Below are 19383 nucleotides of genomic sequence, written 5' to 3' on the forward strand. Positions count from 1 at the left end.
TACAAAGTCAGGGCGGCACTACGGATTTCAATGATATAAATGGTTGAACGGCGAGGTAGCCAATATAATGAAAACAAATTAACAAACTTAGTCCAGCACAGACATTAAAATGGCATTTCAGCAAACAATGGCTCTTCTCTTGGTTTCTTTGACTCCAGTGCCATTGACTGCTCGAAAATTATTTAAATAAATACACGACTGGACAGCGAACCTTAAGCAATGTTGCAAAATGTAGTCCTTGTCTGCAGAATCTTCAGAGTTCATGTATTCACTAATAAAGGAGGACTGGCCTTCAGTCTTGACACAAAATAACGACTTAGAGGATCATGCTCTGCTTTCAGTATTAATGGAAAATAACGATTTGGAGCCTCCGCAGGAAATCTTTAAGAAACACTCTGCGCCTGCGAAAAAGCAAGAAGAGGAACACAGAGAGGTGATACCAAAACGTTACAATAAACATTACAGAGGTGTCCGCCGCCGACCATTGATATGTTGGGTAAGATGGTTGAAAAGGGTGTAAGTCCAGACAAACAACTTATGCTACTCTGATTAAAGGTATAGCCAAAGAAGGCAGGAGAGCTGAGGCCATAGAGCTGCGGACTGAGTTAGTCGACAGAAGTGATGGTCATCACAAACTATTCAACGTACATATAATGTTAAACAAGAACAAACGCAACTCGGTCTTGAACGCAGAGATGAGAGCCAACGTACATGCAAAGTAGCAGAGAGCCAACATACATGCAAATCATTGATGTTGCAGGAACGTACACACCAAAAGCTTGGACAATTCAACCCTTCAACGAAATTCATGGAATTCAAGGTTTAATTCCAATGCACAGGAGGAGACTGAAACGCGTTGTCAAACGCAGAGAACAATCCAGGGAATAATGATGGGGAGTCTTCAACAAACATCGTTCCAGCACCATTCTTTTAAGGGAACTCAACGCATACCACTATCTTTTACCATGACCTTCAACAATATTCAACGTAGAATTAAATTTACCAACGCATCACAAAACCAAAATCAGTGCTCACAGTAGGAATTGGCAGAATCTTGTAAAGACTATGGCACCAAGGAAAACTAAATTTGGAACCTGTGCTCTGATACCATGTCAGGCACACATGAATGTGAACAGTCATGAATGATAGAACAGTGAATTACATTTCTTATTAACATAGATGTACATTTATAATACATTGGTGTGATCGTTGGATTCATATTCCAACGTCTCTTGGACTCCTTTGACTTTTTAACTTCCACACCATAACCCTTAGAGGATTAGGTGTCCAACGCACTCCATGTATTAGCTCACCTCACATGCATATACGCCATAACACAGGAATCAAAACACAAAGATAATTTCATTAAAAAAATTAGTATTACATCTAATGGCCTCTCTGGATTTGGCGGGCATGCCCATTGTTCAATGGCCACACCTTTCAATGCATGAAGGCTACAACTTATATTCGGAAAATACATCATTGTGGATCACTTTAGATCCACAATTTTCTCCACGAGGCTCTCAACATAATATCTAAGATCCCTCACACATCTGATTTTTCACGATTTTAATCCTTTACAAAATCGATATTACCCTACTTTTTGACAGCTGCAAATTCTAGAACTCGTTCTTGTTGATTTTCTTGGAAGTGGGTCAATGCTCCTACATCAAACTCCCAAGGTAGAAAACTTTATGACCCCCTAGTCATAAGCTCTATGGTCTTCCTATAACAGCTTCAACTCGTGAGCTGCAACATGCCTCTACAGTAACAAATCTCCACCTTGCTACACGATACCTCACGAAACTTTTTCTTGAGTTTGGGCTTTTGGCATCTCCCTAGTTCTCTTCTCTAGAACCCTATGAGCACTCCTTGCTCTAGGTTGTTTCAAATCTTCTCACCTTCCTTTGATGTCGCCTACACAGAGAAACAAATCTCTTACCAGATCTTCAATCAACTTGTACCTTCTTCTATTGCTTCTCCTCCACACTACACACAGGTGTGAAAATTTCTGAATCTAACACATTAGAAACCCCTACTACAATTTTTGGTTTACTATCTCCTACTGTTCTTTACATTAACAAGTTATTTAATTACATAAACATCGAAGTAAACACAAATGCAGCCTTCACAGATATACAGATCAACAACTTAAATAAACTGAGACAACACAAGGGACGCCGTTATTTTTGGACAATCGCCACCGGAAAAACCCAATGCAGGAAAATCGGTGCATGATATATGAGGGTTTTATTATTAAGCAAATTTTTGAATAAAACTAGGGTGCCAGAAATGGCTCAACCTTCATAGAATATCCTTGGCAGTAGTAACTCTCTCCTGAGACAAATATTCTGGCAAATCGGCAACCAGATGATCAACCCCACAGTGACTCTGACTATTCCTTGTGCTAGACAACGAAAGCTGCTCCACGCACTCCTCTGGAACTGCATCACCCTCTCCCGGCTGATCTGCTCCACAGAACCTCCTCAGCATAGCCTCTTCAGCCCAGCATCAACCTCTACATCCCTTTGTGTTGTCTGCGTCAACCTATGTGTCTGCCTCTACGGCTTCTGCATCCTCTGCACTGGCCTCCACAGCCTCTGCGTCAACCCTCCTAGGCTCTGCGCTACCTCTTCCGGCACTTTATTGCCTCTCTGATATGTATTATTCAACCTTGGATCGAAATCCCTTGCTGAACTACCCCTCACTGCAACTAATCTCTAACTCGATTTCCTCAACAAACCCAGCCCCAAAAAATCGAATTCTTGATCTCTCTTGGTGCATCTCCAACTGACCCTCAAGCCTCCTCTTATACTTTTCCTGTTGACGATTCAACGGCCAAGATTAAGTCCCTAATCAATGGCTAAGATTAGATCTGGCTTGATCCTCGTTATTTAGAACTTTCTCACCCATATTATATTAATACACATTAATATTTTAATTTTCCTAAGTTTAGAGTTAAGGCCTCATTAAAAATATTAATTATTTCAATATCCCTTCATCCGAGTGGAATTTCTCCAAACAATTTTTGGGTCTTGGAGATCTCATGTGCCTTAGCCTCTCCGACAATTTTCATGGCCAGAGCAAATCTGATGCTACCAAAAATCAATACTCCATCTTAGCGAGGAATGTTCTCTAGTAATGCCTCACCATAGAAGCATCACATTGATCTTCCGCATCGGTACCTGTGTTGATGCTTGGCCTGCTGCCTCACATCCCCTGCACTGCTGCTTCATGTACTGTTGCCCATGACACTGCCACTGCCACTGCCACATCTGTATTGCAGCTCCCTCTCAACATGTTGCATCATGTTGCCCATAGCAATACCACTGCTAACCGCTACACTGCAACTCAGTTACTGAGAAGTAAGTAACTGACTTCACCCAAATACTGACATCCTGGTCAATTTGGAAGCCTCATGATGTTGAAGCTACCTCTGTTGTTATCTTGTGCTCCCTCTGTTGCCATTGCGTTGCTGCAAACACCTCTGTGCCTCTCGCACTGCTGCAGCCTCCACTGCGCTGCTATAGACTTCTGCACTCTAGCACTGCCTTGCCGCTCCACCACACTTTGCTCCACCCGACACCTATCATCATGCTACTGTCGTTAAGGGCTCCCGTAGTCGGATGTGATCCAAGAGTTTGGGTACCTCAAGGATCCTACCCCCTGCTTGTAGTCCTCCTGACTACAAGTCGATATGTCCCCACCTCTTCTCTAGAGGTACATGAGCACTCATGGCACAATCGTCATCAACCTCGACATCCTTCTCCGCCTTTGCTAGAGCTGCCTTTGAGTCGGAAGCTTCTCCCTTACCTTTCTTCTTGGGGCACTGAGATGCATAATGTCCTAGCTCCCCACAATTGAAGCACTTGACCTTGGAGATGTCCTTCTTCTTCCTCTTCTGAACCCCCTGTTGTCCCGCAGATGCTAGAGCCGCATCCTCCTCTTCCTCTTTCTTGACTCAAACTCCCTTACCGCTACTCCCTGCCTTGGTCAACCTCCTGATCTCTTCCTATCGAAGAGCTGCCCACATCTCCTCCCAACTGGGGAGAGTCACTCTGCCCAAAATGCTTTGGACAAATGTCTCCCAGTCCTCGGAGATTGCATTTAGAGCAATCCTGACCATAAACTCTAGATCCGGTGTAGACCCCACGAAAGTAAGTTGGTTGCGAATTCCTTGCAACCTGAGAAGGAAGTGATCTATCTCCTCTCCTTTCTGCATCTGATATGACCTCAACTGATTTTCCAATAACATCTTCTGCCGCATGGAAGAGCCCTGGTATAAGGTGGTCAAGGTCTGCCACATCTCCCTTGTTGTTGACTTCTCAGTAATATGTGGTATTACACGATCCTTGACCCCGTCTAGAATCATGCATTTCGCCTTCGTTGTGGCCTCCTCATACTTCTCATTTGCATCAAGGTCAACAAGGACAGCTATGGTTTTCAAGGCATAGTCCTTGCGATGTTTATCCAAGATTGCCAGGATCTTGGCCTTCTAGATGACAAAATTGGAAGCCTCGTCCAACCTATCATGATCCCTCAATCCGTTTACTGCCATCTCTACTCCTCTTCTAGACTCCCTCTGAGTCTCGACTTCCCTCCTGGAAATCCTCTGGCCAACTGTCGAATCACTCTTCCCCAATCCTCCTTTGTCGCTACAACTCGAATCTAGATTTCTTGGCTAGAAATATGTCGACGTAGTGCTTCCCTCTACCTTGGTTCTGTCTCCTTAGACATTGTTCTGCAATGACAGAAACAGCGTCCCACCAGCTCCTCAAAGCACAATCTGCACAACTCCCTTAGCCCCGGCAACTGAAGAATCTGAGCCTTTCAGGCTATACGCAATCATGACTTGGGTTGAATCTACTCCTCCCGGCCAGCTGCGCCAATCCTTCCTGGCTAAGAAAGATGGCGTGGCTCTGCGTGAGCCTGTGCTACCCCTCCGCCTCTGCGTTAGCCCTTCTTCTAGCTCAGAATGTTGTTGCAGGCTCTGCGTGAGCCTCTACGTCACTCCTCCTCTTGCCTCTTCAGCTCTAGAACAGCGTTGTCTCTCGGGACAGTTGCTTATCTGCCGCAAATTCTCAAATATCTTCGGCTGGTGTCTTCAGTCCTCTTTGATTTGCAATCGCTTTGATACCATGTGAATATTTTTGAATCAAACACATCAAAAACCCTTACTGCAATTTCTGGTTTACTATCTCCTACTTGTTCTTTATATTAACAAGTTATTTAATTACATAAACATCGAAGTAAACACAAATGCAGCCTTCACAGATATACAGATCAACAACTTAAATAAACTGAGACAACACAAGGGACACCGTTATTTCTCGACAATCATCCCCGTAAAAACCCAATGCGAGAAAACCAGTGCAGCATATATGAGGGTTTTATTATTAAGCAGATTTATGAATACAACTTGGGTGCCAAAAATGGTTCACCCTTCAAAGAATACCCTTGGCAGTAGTACCTCTCTGCAAAGATAGATATTCCAGCAAATCAGCAACCGGATGATCAACCCCACAGTAACTCTGATTGTTCCTTGCGCCGCTGGACAGCGAAAGCTACTCCACGCACTCCTCTAGAACTGTGTCACCCTCTCTGGAATTGCGTCACCCTCTCCCAATTGATCTACTCTCAGTCTGCCCCACAGAACCTCCTCAGTGCAGCCTCTTCAACCCAGCGTCAACCTCTACAGCCCTCTGCGTTGTCTGCGTCAGCCTCTGTGTCCTATGCAGCTTTTGTGTCCTCTGCGTTGGCCTCCTTAGCCTTTGCGTCAGCCCTCCTAAGCTCTACGCTGCCTCTTCCGACACTTTGTTGCCTCTCTGATATGTATTCTTCAGCCTTGGATCGAAATCCCTTGTTGAACTACCCCTCACTGCAACTGATCTCTAACTCGATTTCCTTGGCAAACAAAAAATCAAATTCTTGATCTCTCTTGGTGTATCTCCAACTGACCCTCAAGCCTCCTCTTATACTTTTCCTGTTGACGCTTCAACGGCTGAGATTAAGTCCCTAATCAACGACTAAGATTAGATCTGGCTTGATCCTTGTTATTTAAAACCTTCTCAACCATATTATATTAATACACATTAACATTTTAATTTTCTTAAGTTTAGACTGAGGGTCTTATTAAAAATATTAATTATTTTAATATCTCTTCATCCGGGTGGAATTTCTACAAACGACTTTTGGGTCTTGGAGATCTCATTTGCCTTAGCCTCTCCACCAATTTTCATGGCTAGAACACATCCAATGCTACCAAAAATCAACAACAAGAATCTTCTGCGCTTTGATACCACTTGATGAAAACGATTTCTTGTTCACAGTTACTCGTGCCCAAAACATATTACAACCTTACAATACACATGCAGTCCTAAAATACAGACTCCACGTATTACCTCACATCACATGCATATACACCATAACGCAAGAATCAAAACATAGAGATAGTTTTATAAAAAATAACATTGTTACATCTCATGGCCTCTCTGCGCCTGGTTGGCCTACTCATCATTCAACAGTCACCCCTTTCAATGCTCGAAGGCTACAATATATATTGGGAAAATACATCATTGTGGATCACTTCGGATCCCCAATTTTCTCCACGAAATCAACAAAATCCCTAAGATCCCTCATGGATCTGATTTTTCATGCTTTTAATCCTTTACAAAATAGATATTACCCTGGCTTTTTGACAGTTGCACCTTCCAAAACTCGTTCTTGCTAATTTTCTTCGAGGTGGGTCAATGCTCTTGCATCACTTCTTCACAATCCTCTAATTGCCAAATGCATTTGAAATGGAGATAAACTCCTCTTTAAATAGTGTGAGCTACATCTCTTATATAACAACATATATTATCTTTCTAACTAACTTCATGACATGTCAACAAATTATTAAATATTGCAGTTAAATCTAGGGTTGACAATATCAACACATGTGGACACCAATCTCCTAAAGAGACGTCACCCTCATCCAAAAATAGGTAATGATATGCAACAAAAACATCCAAGATAGGACACTCCATCCAAATTCAAATTCTAAATGGGTCCGCATAGAAATCGCCCTCCAGTAATGGATTCATGCAAAATACAATATAATACTCTTCAATCTAAGAGGATGTTCTCAAGGGTACACGTAGAAGAACTCACAAAGCACGGTCTGCATGGGAGATATAACAATAAAATGTTCCTCCTAGGAGAATTTTGTATAAGCAACCTTCAAAATAGAAAGTGGTCCAAAAGATGTATGCAACCAACCTACATGTGCAAATCCCAAGGCAACCAATTCCATGGATGAATCTACAAAATGAAGTAAACAAACCCCAAAATAGTAAGTGGATCATCTCCACAAGATGAATCCAAGGAAATAAGAGTGAACTAGATTTTTGACCCTGCAAAAACTCCATGAAATAATAAAATATATATCTCCAAAAGTGCACTCTCCAAGTACATAGTCAAAATTTAAAAATAGTAAAAGCATCAAGAGCCACATGTGTGGCCCTCCAAGTATGTCACACACCCCTCCATAAAACTCCTCCACACACACCTCCAAGAAAATAATATATGCCAAGTCAATGCGATGAGGGCACTCTCCAATGAAAATCAAATGATGATTAGTGTAAATAAAATATCCATGCAATAAAGATGAAAGAGCACCTAGGAGAGGTGTTATGCCATGTAGCTGCATCAACCACCCACAAATAATAAAATATCCTCCAATGAAGGGCATGCTACAAGAATGTACTATGAGTGGTTAGACCTCAATAAAGTAGTACTCCATATGCCATGTCATAAAGATGTTTACCCAACACAAGAGAGTGCACCCTAGAGAAGCATGCCAACCTCTCCACAAATCATTAACATAACGCAAGCCTAGGTAATTGTGCCCAAGAAGGGGGGTGCACCAAAAGAAAGCCTCAATCAACTTCAGTTACACCTTCAAGTGTGAAAGGAAGTCAATGAAGTAGGGTGCCCTAGATATTAACTTTAATTTGGATAAAAAAGATTGATTTAACCATTGAACGACTAAGTCAGCCTCAACATCTATGTGCAAAGGTTAATGCTAAAATAAAACCATAGTGCCCCTTCGAATAGTCACTAACTGATTAAATCGCCATGAACATACGTGTCGATCAAGGGTGCACTCTAAGAAAGTGTTGTAGCATGTAAATAAAAGATGTTCTCCCTAGAAAAATCACACCATGATAACAACAAAACATAAATCCCAACCTAAAGTGCACTACCACCAAGGGATTATCACATCAAAATTCATTATCCAACCTTACGAAAAGGTTAGATCACCATCAAATCATATGCAATACGCTCCCCTTCTAACTCAAACTTAGGAAATAGCATACCAATGAGGGTAATAACATCATGGAAGACATCCACCTAGGGATGTCTAGCAAATGTTAATCATAAAGTTAAATCACCTTGAAAAATATCACAAGGCAACATGAATCATCCCACCATAGCAACATCATAAGAGGAGGCATAAAGAAGTGCTAACCCATTAAATCATAAAGTATGTTCCCCATCACACACCCAATAAATAAGGATTGTGAAGAACATTGCCTCTTAGTAACATCAACAAATCATGAAACATCTACCTCCCAACACCATTGTCTAACCCCTTAGGGGACTAGAACCATCATCCATATCCAAGATAAGCATGTATCAAACCACCATAATGAGATAGTGTGCTCCACATCCATTGAAAGTAAAACTAGGGGTGATCAACAAGGCAAACACATGTGAGAAGACCACCAAGCAATAAGCATAATCATTGAACCAAGGAGAAGTGAGACAACGCCAAACCAAAGATCCCCATCAAATGATCGAAGACCATAAAGGAAAGGGCTCCATGAAGATGAATCCCCCAAATTCAGTCCAAGAGCTCCAAGGAACCAGCAGCAAATCGCATACAATGTGATGTGTAGCATACCTTATACCTTGAACAAAATGTTATATATGTCATGTGTCATCCTTTCATGGAAGGCATCCTCCTATAAGCCTCCTCAATTATTCATAAATCATGCCAAAGCACAAAAGATGATGAGTCATGCCTCCAAATTTGCAAACTTCCCTTGGGGAATGTGACAAATATCATTAAATAGAGAAAAATGCATAAAAATATGTAGAATCACTACCCAAAGGTAAGATTTGCAACAAATCACACTCCTTTTAGCTTAGGCACTAATCCTAAATGATCTGATATTCACCCTATGAGTGCCATCAGTCAAAGATTTATTAAACTAAAGGTATTACAAACTCATGTGCTGGTGTGTGTTCTGTGTTATTGAAACAACGGATCGATCAAATTGCCAATACATAGAAAATAAAATGGAAAGACAACAGAGGAATACAGTGACCAACACAAAGACACAAACAATTTTAATAAGGAGTTCACCTTATTCTCTAGGGCTACGTCTCTGGTCCAGCTTCAGTGGTGGCCTTGTTTTATTGTGTCTTTCAGCAGAGAAATTACAATACAGGGACTCAATATGAGTTCTCCTGAAGCAAATTTTGCTTGGCAGGGTGGTTCTTGGATTCCCCAAGCCACTTGGAGTACACAGACTCTTCTTCTCCTACCAGCTCTGTGACCCTTGGTCTACAGTGGAAAGAGCCAAATGTGATGCTCAGTCCGGACAAATTCCTCTATGGGAAGGCTTGAATCTTCAAGCTCTCTGGTGCTCGACGCTACCTGTGGTCAACTCGGCCCTCTATCTCTTATGCTTGGCTTTACTGTTCTCTGTGTTCAGTCCTCCTCTCAAGGTTCACTGTTCACTGTCTCTCTTGGTCGCTTGGACTCTTCTCAATTCTGATTCCCAATGAACTCTTCTGGTTCGACTGTCTCTGTTCATGGCTTTAGCCATTCGATCCCTATGCCTGTTCGATTCCTCTTCCGCCTGCGTCGATTCACCTTCTGCAGCTGCGCTTGGAGTTCCCTGCATTCGGCGTCATCATGAACGCTCAGGGAGTGGCCACTTGTCCTCCTCTAAATGGTGCCAGCATGCTTCGTCGGTTCGTTTCTTCAGTTACGCCATGGATGCGTTCTTCCTCCACTGTGGCAGTCAAACGAATTCCAAATCCCTTTAGAACGCGGCTTAATTCCCTGTTGATTCCGCTTCTTTCCATCGAGTGCAATCTCAGTCGTCCGATCTGGGCCCTCCAAATCCGACGCCATACGCACGTTTTGCGCGGTTGACTTGCTTGACCGATAGCGCGCGATCAACGGCAGTTTTCTCTCACCTCTGCCTGCCACGCGTCGATCGATGTATGGAATCGCTCCTCTTCTATCCAAAACCTCTTACCGTTCAAGGGCGCCCCGATCAAAACCGTCGATTTCCAAAGCACGGGTCCCGCCTTCGTACTTTAGCGCTTTTACCTTTTCCCGCCCGCGGTCCTCCGATTCCCCCACGCGACCAGGTGCTCGGGCTTTCCCATTTTGGCCCTGTTCGCTTAGCGATGCGCGATTAGTGGCGGTAATTGCGCATCAAAAACCTCGCCCTTTTCCCATTCCGGGGCTCCCAGGGGCTACTTTGGCCTCCTGCACGGTCTCCATGGGCCTCGGTCAACGTGCTTTGACCGAGGTCCTCGTCATTCCATGTCCGCTGCCATGGCCACTGGTTCAGGGTGTTTTTTATACTGTTTTGGATTTCATTAGAGATTTGTTCGACCTGATTCAGTCATGGTTCTTGACAGTCTTTTTATGGATCCAATTCGAATCACTAAATCAAGAACTCTTGCTTTCAAAGTCACTTCCATGATATCATGCCCAAGATACAACTCTTGGTCATGATCATCAAACCCACTATCCTTTATGGTTTAAAGGTTTGAGGACTTCGTACACTCCAGGTCAATGAGTCTAGGATGGAACACACCATCCTTTGCAAACAAAGGGCTCCTCAATGCATCATCCAAGGGAAGTTCAAGGCACATCCTTTGTACCTCAAGGCCATCTTCAGACTTGTCTATTTCCTTCACACGATCCATACCTAGCTCTTTACCATTTTGAGGTTATTGCCTCCACAAGCCCCCCAGGACAAATACATTGTTGCTTTTAGGAAGCTTTTCAATTACTTCGATCAATGGTCATCTCTCTTTATCACCCTTCCCCTTGCATGTAATTTTTATGTACTCTAAGTCACCTCCTACCATCTAAACAGGACCTAAACCAAGTGAATTGAGAGGAAATTTTGAGATCAAATTACACCCCATTCCTAAGCAAACAGAGTCAGGCACATTACAAAGTGACATTAGGACAAGAACTTGGCTATATAGAAAGTTTGAAGGATTGCTGTGAGGTTGAAAATTAATGAGGATTGAAGTACCCTACTATCTGATCTAGATGTGCCCTACATTACAAAAATTTATATAATGCAAATGAATAGGACAGGAAGGATGAAAGTGGAGGTCAGACATATTACTGTAGACAATACACCACATGCTTTTTGAACTTTTGAAATAACTAATTTTTACTCTTTTTGCTCCTAATATATTTTATCTCCCTTGAGGTTGCCATGCAATCAATTGTAGTCGTGTTATTATGGTAGAAATAGAACTGAGCCTACAACAGATCAACATTGTTGACTCTACATTGGCATGCTACTCTTTGTTTTCCAACTATGTGGCTTCTATTTTTGTAAATTATGTAAGCTCCAAGGAAAACAAATATTTATTTTGGCTCTATTTCAAACTGATCCTTTTGCTAGTCCAATAAAAATGCTTTCCAAAAAAATTGTAAAAAAATGATAGCGGTGAAAGCAAATTAGGCTAGTAAAACTGTTTTTTTTTGTAAAGTGAAATCTATTACTTCAAAACAAGAAATTCATCAAAAAGGAGTCATAAGTCGCTCTAACCTCTCTCCCAAGAGACCAGACCACAACCAAAATTGTACCTCTGCAAGGACATCATAGACATACAATATCTAATATAACTAAGTTTAAACAAGCCTACACTAAGGTGTTGACCTATTCTGCCAAATGCATAAACATTTACAAAAAGAAATCCATAGGCATGAACATAAATCATCACAGAATCAGCAGGGAGGTTCTGAATCTAAGCCCTCTACTAGTATCAGGGTTGTTGGGTCTGCCAAAGGTCTAGAAGTTATAGGAGGAATGTCGAGGTGTTGTTCACTTCGAGCCAACCTTCGATCCATCCTATGTTCCACCAAGACTCGAGACACAAGTGCAGGGAGATGCACAGGGGAGACGTTTGGGAGTACCCTCAAATTTTAGGGAAATTTCGGGGTTGCAAGGGGGCATCAAGGTATATAATGAAAGCATAAATAGACTAATAGTAATACATCGATCCATACATAAAATTTAAATTCATAATTGGATTAAATAATGACATACATTGATCCATCCTCATCATTCATTTTGATACATACATCATTCATATGACATACTCATCGTTCATCCATACCATGAGATTCAATAATAAAATATTAAAATTCAATAATGAAATATTCAAATACATTGATCCATATCATTCATCATTCTATAATCTACATTGATTTAAAAATTAAATTCAGCATTCATCATTATAGAAGAGCTCAACAGCGGGCAAGAGAGAAGAGCTCGACGGCAGGAGAGCAAAGCTCAACAATAGGAAAGCACATCTTGACAACGGCAAGAGAGCACAGCTCGACGACAGCAGGAGAGCACAGCTCAACGACGGGTAGGAGAGCACAGCTCGACGGCGGCAAGAGAGCACTCAACAGAGCTCGACAACGGGCAAGAGAATTTGGGAAATGAATGTGTAAGTTAACCTAGGTAAGTTTTAACTTCTTATTTTTAGTTATGTTTTATTTTTATTTATTTTTAAGTTCTGTTTTACTTTTTATATTTTAAGTCTTCTAATATGTGAATTTTCAATCTTTTAATTATTAAGTGTTATTAGACAAATTCGGAGGGGGGGCCAAAAGCACCCCTTTTGGGGAGTCGCATCCCCACATTGGGGAAACGCACCCCCAATGTCACCCCACGACTCCCCAAAAGGGGTGCGTGGGGAAACGCACCCCTAAACGTCCCCCCGTCTTGGGTGCGTGGGTTGTGAGGGGTGCGTGCACCCAACCCTAGGGGACACGTCCCCGTGGGGCACTGGATCTATCATCTCTAGTACATAGTCATAATGCTTTAGATGATCGTGCATGTGCATCCAAAGTTTGCAGAAAATCCCTCCTCAATACATGGTTGTCCAAAAGTGTGCAACCCAAGAGGAGCTTCATTTTCCAATATAGATCTATTGCTTGTATGTACTAGTTCGCTCTGCTCCCTGTTTGCCCCGTATCTAAAATCCATTGTTCCGATTGCACCCTCACTTCAAAATCCGAAAGAGAAGTTTGTTGTGACGAAGCTTCCCTTTCCGACCAGTTTAATTCTTTCTGCACATTCACAAGAATCGATTCACAATACCTTGTAGTAAAGCCAGCTGTCCTATTCTAAAGGCGGGAGCCACCTCTCCGGGCTCGCTCTTTATAATATGCAACACCTCTTTGCATGCAACTTCTTTCCCTCAGCATAATAGACTTAACCTCAATGCCCTAGATAGAAGGTGGTAAAAAATTTTGGGTAAAAAGATCGATTATCATCTACTAGGACCACTGAGAAGGTTCCACTACCCTGCTTTGTTACCAACAATCACACACCATTGAAACCCTGAACTCTTCAACTACCAGTTCTCTCGACCTGAGAGTACCCCCTAGCCCAAATTCAGATGAAAATTCCACCACCCTACCCACACAAATGAAAGAATGCCAAAGTCATATCTTCTGTCAACCCCCCTCCAAAATATAATTGCAAGGCCCAAGCAAACACAAGATAAACTTTCACAACCTCCCTCCTACTTCCAACTAGAGGACACCCATACCAGACCTAGCACAGTTAGAGTTCAGAGCAAGAGTTTTCCCCAAAAACTCTATTCCAAAACCCAAGGCCAGTGACTGCCACCAAAATCATTAGGAAGCAATCTTCCAAACTTGTCTCAATACCTTGACTTCCCACAAAGTAAATATCAGTGCAATTGTCTGTCAGACCTGCTCTGCTTCCCACTCAAAAGCAAGGAAACAATACCATACAAATAGACATTTTCCAAAATTCTCTAAAAGTCCATCCAATAGAAAGGGGAGCTTCCAGCTGAGGTTAAGGGGGAGAAAAATAAACACAGACACAACAACAAAGTTCTAGAGCTCGAACCCCATCTCCTTGTCAGATTCTTGAGTTGTATGCACTCCTTGCATGGCCCATGGTGACTTCCAAAATCCTCCCTTTTGTTGAGGAAGGAATTTATCGCATTGAAATCCCCCCACCAAGCTCAAACACCAACTTTCCTTTTCTCAACTATCGCCCATTAGAAATCAATCTACAGACCGCAATTCTTTACAGGTTGGCGGCTCCCCTTACATCTTCCAACTTCCTTGCCCCTATCACCCTATTCTATTGTCCAAACTTTCTCTAGTGTGCTCCAAGATATAGCATCCCTTATAAGAATAGTTACCATTATACACAACCCAGTTAACATTCTCCTCACATGTGCAATGTCGCTGACCCCCTCCCATTGGCAACAATTCCACTGGCACTTGGCTGGGCTTATTAATGCCAATTGCAAGCTAGAAAGATTGCCAAGGATGGCTCCACCAGCTGCGAAATCCCCCAAAAAAGCTTCCACCTTCATGCACAACGTATACTCCCCATCCTTTCCACACGCAAGTCACCAACCTCCATGTTGTGCTGTATCTTCTAGCCCAAGGAATATTTAAACCGCCTTATGCCCGGATGTGCCACTTGCAGGGGGCATGTTGCCACGTCCCCCTGCCTATTGGTCAGGTGCGGTTTCTTTACAGATAACAACATGGTTCTGCCATCCCTAAAACTATTGCATATTACTTACTTGCAACGGATGTATTCTACAGAAAGCTACTAATTATGATCAAAAACTGTGTTAGAAGATGTTTAATCTCAATGAAGGAATAAGAGTCGAGACTCTTCTCTCTTAAATTTTTATTGATAGACTACTATCTGAACGAGATGCAGTTTTGTTACCATTTTCCAGGATTATTAGCAGATCTAAGGTTGAGATAAAAATTAGGTTTGCTTTAGCATTAAGGTGTTTTCCCAAAATTGGCAAGGGTCCCAAAAACCAAAATATCGAAAAAAATTGAGAAAATATCGATAGAAATTAGCAAAATTAAGATACCACCAAAATATGTGTAAAAATCAGCAAACATCAGCTAGGCCAAAAAATCATGATTAGAAGATATTTTCGCAATAAAATCGGGATTTTTACAACACTGATTGGAATCTAGTTTATCACTGTTGGACTTGTTAATAATCTGTTGTTTACCAATGAGGAAATAGTTTGTTGTGGAAATTCAGAGTGTTAATTTATCTATTAAGGATCCATTCTTGTTGTGGTCTATCTTTTAGCCAATTTTGGCAAAATTGTTACCCTTCAGACCTGGCAATCAAAAGGAAGTATGCTCTTTGAGGTGCAGACCCTTGGGACATGTTTCTCAAAGTGCTTCCAAAAATCCTGGTGGGGGTCAGAGCAATAGGCCAGTTGCTCTCAGCCGAGTGCCAACCAGTTGGAGACCCCAATTTGACCCCCACTAGCTGCATCAATCCAGCTCTTGCCAGCAACTCTAACTGAGGCTGGGAAGGGTTATAGTGGTAGCAACAGATGTTGAACTCTTGATCTGTAATGAGCTGGTGGATACTAGGATATGTGGTTACAAATTCCCCTGACAAAAAGATAAAATAAAGATTTTAAAAAGTGCTTTGAAAAATTATTAACAATGATTTGACAGATGAATGGAGACATCAGTGACATTCAATATAGATGTCTGTCACATTCAAATTTATCAAACACATTTGATAGTTGAGACCTAATAAAAGCCTGCCATCATGCAGAAGTGGAGAATCAGGGTTCAGGTGGCACATAACTGATCTGAAATGTGCATCTGAACTTCTGAACTTCAGCATCACCATTTAAGGAAACCCTATTAAGAGATTACTTGCATGTTATTCCCTTTTTCATTCTTTACCCCTCTACTTTTGATGTCTTGTCAATTTCATTTCGAGACATGGATTTCCATCTCCTATGTCTAATATGTTTGGGATGGTTAACAACACCCCCACCCAACACCACTCACCCCACAAAGAACTAAAAAAAACTCACTCTGTCTCCGCTTTAACTTTTATGAAACTTGATCTGTAGTTAGATCTGATCGATAAAAGTAAATAATAATTAAAAAGCAGAAAATAAGACTCTGTGGGCATTCATGCCACGTTAGCAGCAAAGTCACTTATAGTTATAAATGGTTGGAGGAAGACAGTTTTGGGGAATTTTCTGTCATGAGGGTTTTCTGCGTTTGTTAAAAGACAGATGGACAGTGGGAGATGAGGAGTCTACAGTAAGGAATATGCAACATGGGCTGCAAGAGGAAGACAAAACAGGAATGAGGGATGCTGCCATTGCAATTTGCAGGACAGAGCCAAGAATAATAAGAACAGAGTATAAAATCCTTGCTGCCAATGCTAGGGTGCAAGATGACTTGCATCTGTGAAACTCTCATTTAATAAATAAATTATTAGCTTTCCTTCTGAAAGCCTGTGTTGCAAAATTGTTCTTTTGCTGTTAATGTTTGACCACTGTTCCTTATGGCTGTAGCATAATATAGTTGAACAATGACGTGTATCGACAAACTAATATGCCCCATTCCTGTGCATCCTTGAAGTCTTGTTTTGCTGTTTGGGAATTTGTGCCGAAACCTGCATTAACAGATTTACATGGACATCATCTTTATCATGTCTAGTGGCTTCATTTATTTGTTGTTACAAACACTGCATAGTAGTCCGGTTTCCTGCTGTAAAATCTGTTCGGCGAGAGCTGCCTGGACTGATTATTTTGGTATCAGAGAATTTCATTATTGGAAATGCCTCCCATATTCATTTTTGTATCGAATAAAGTTTTTAAGCATGTGGGCTTGAAGACGAATGGCTGGACACAAAAACCAGAGCCAAGGCTGAGCAAAAGCCAAAGCCAAAGTCAGAGCCTGAGCTAAAGTCAGAGTCAGAGCCTAAACTAAAGCCAGAGAGGCTGGGCAAGAGCTGGAGCCAGGTCCTGAAAAAGAACCAGAGTTCAATAAAAGGAAATGATTATTTAAAAGCAGAAAATGACATCCCGTGAGCTTTGTGCCAGGTCAGCAGCAAATTCACCCACAAACGGTTGGAGGAAGACAATTTTGGGGAAGTTTCTATCATTGGGGTTTGTTGAGTACGTTAAAATGCAGATGGATAGTGGGAGATGAGGAGGCTGCGGTCAGGAGGATGCAGCACAGGCAATTAGAGACACACCTAAGAGGAAGGAAGTCTGCTGTCATTGCAAGATGAAGAAAAAACTGGAATAAGAACGGAGCATCGAATCCTTAATGCCCATGCCAGGGCACAAGATGAATTGTAATATCTGTAAACTCCCATTAATAAATAAATTTACAGTTTTTTTATCATGGAGTCTCTGCTGTGTAATTGATCTGTTGCTGTTAATGTCTGTTTTTCCATTCCTCATTGTTGTAGCAGAGTATGGTAGAATAATCAGGCAGATAGTTAGATTGTCCTGCTACATCTGTCAGCGTCATTGTAAACCTGTTAGCAGCTTAGCTGTAATGATTTGTGATGTAATTCGTATGGGGCATTACCTTTATCGTATTTAATAGCTTGGTTTAGTAGCTGTATTAGCAGCAAGGTTTCTCCTGGTGGAAAATATGTTTGTCAGGAACTGCCCAGAGAGGTGAAGACTTAGTGTGACATAAGCAAGTCAATGTAAATAGGGGTTTGGCTCACTAGTGAGGTTGATGGAGTATTAACCCATCCACCGTGTTCCATTCTCTCTGTGGTCTGTTCCCCCTAATAGAATGTCTCAAAAAGGTATGAGTTCGAGTGCAACTCACCAGTGATTTGTCCTCGTTATGCTAATAGGTAACGGAGGCCTGGGACAACCACCCTAGTTTCAAAGTCTATGTTTTATGTGCCAACGGGATCAAACCCATCCACCAGAGTTCCAATGTGAATAGGGCATTGGTTCACTGGTGAGGTTGCTGGAGTGTTAACCCATCCACCAGAGTCTCATTATCGCTGTGGTCTGCTCCGCCCTAATGTGTCTCAAAAGCTATGTTGTTGAATGCAAGTCCCCGGTGATTTTGTCCCTGTTATGTTAAAAGGTAACAGAAGCGTGGGACAAGCGCCTTAGCTTATGAGCCTATGTTTCCTTTGCCAACAGAATTCGAACCCCCAACCCCACCCCCCAAACAACACAGCCTGGGACATCCACCTTAGCTTATGAGTTCTGTTTTTTTGGCAGCAGGATTCGATCCCCCAAACCCACGGGTAAGAAATTGCCACCCACCAAACAACCATTCAGGCACAGCTCAATTACATTTTGTGTTCAAATTCTCAACATTCAGATAATTTTATTTTCGTGATTAAAACATATTAATCTTGAACAGATTAAAACCCACGCAAATGTTCAAAATGCAGAGCATATACACATACATTTTTTTCTGCTTGAGGACGCGCATAGCCCGTGCTTTGATAGCGTTCTGAGAAGGACCCGGTCGGGTCCTCTTGAGCTGCTCTTTGTATATGCAGAGCTCCGCGTCCAATTTCTTGATCTTTTCATTAATCACATCGCCTCTCTTGTTCATCTGCCCCAACAACAACAAGAAAAATTACACAGTGGACTCTATCATAGCTACTCGAGAGCCACTTCGTCCGATCATCCATGGCAGCTTACATTATACATGTAATAATTGCTTAAACGCTTACCTTTTCAGAGGCCTCTTCCACAGATGGAGGAGGAGGGGCCGCTTTCTTCTTCTTGAAACTGAATAATCGCTTCATCATCTTTGCCTGAGTCTAACTCTACAATGTACTACCAGTATCGATGAGATAATGTTGAGGCTCGCCTCCTGCAGCTCTGCTCTACTGTGCTGGTAACGGAATGTTATCGGTGTCTGGTTTGCCCGCCAATTCTCCGTGGCCATACCCTCTTAAATTCAAAGCAATTTAACGGAAGCGTGGAAAACTTTTACAAAATTGTGAAAAAAAATTATTCGAATATTATAAATATTTTAAAAATTATTCCAATATTATATATATTTTAATATATTTCAAAAGAAAGGAGATGGGAACAGTGTTGAATTTGCAACGCGCTTTGTCTTCTCATTTATTCTTTTACCCTTTTCGTTATCCATGATGACGCTCAATTCAAGATTATTTTAAATCTATTAACCCATCCATTCCGGTGCACTATACTTTTCTTTATTCAAATATATATTTTTAAGTAAACTATGGGGGCTCTTTTGTCATGTAGGGA

At 41.8% G+C, this 19383-nt stretch overlaps 1 protein-coding gene across 1 annotated transcript in view; it reads right to left on the minus strand.

Moving 5' to 3' along the window:
• Positions 1 to 19062, minus strand: part of LOC149167426 (vacuolar protein sorting-associated protein 60.2-like) — an 82551-nt gene extending 63489 nt beyond the window's left edge. Inside the window, exons 1-2 of the mRNA XM_089430479.1 lie at positions 18834 to 19062; positions 18561 to 18712 (exon numbers count right to left, since the gene is read on the minus strand). Coding sequence (XP_089286605.1) covers positions 18561 to 18712; positions 18834 to 18911 — 230 coding nt within the window. The 5' untranslated portion in view covers positions 18912 to 19062. The remainder of the gene's footprint in view (positions 1 to 18560; positions 18713 to 18833) is intronic.
• Positions 19063 to 19383: the final 321 nt, after the last annotated feature.

Source organism: Pinus tabuliformis, chromosome 5_1 (genome assembly GCF_031772625.1).
Source record: "Pinus tabuliformis cultivar Carrire ecotype Pingquan chromosome 5_1, CPIR1, whole genome shotgun sequence".
Taxonomy (NCBI): domain Eukaryota; kingdom Viridiplantae; phylum Streptophyta; class Pinopsida; order Pinales; family Pinaceae; genus Pinus; species Pinus tabuliformis.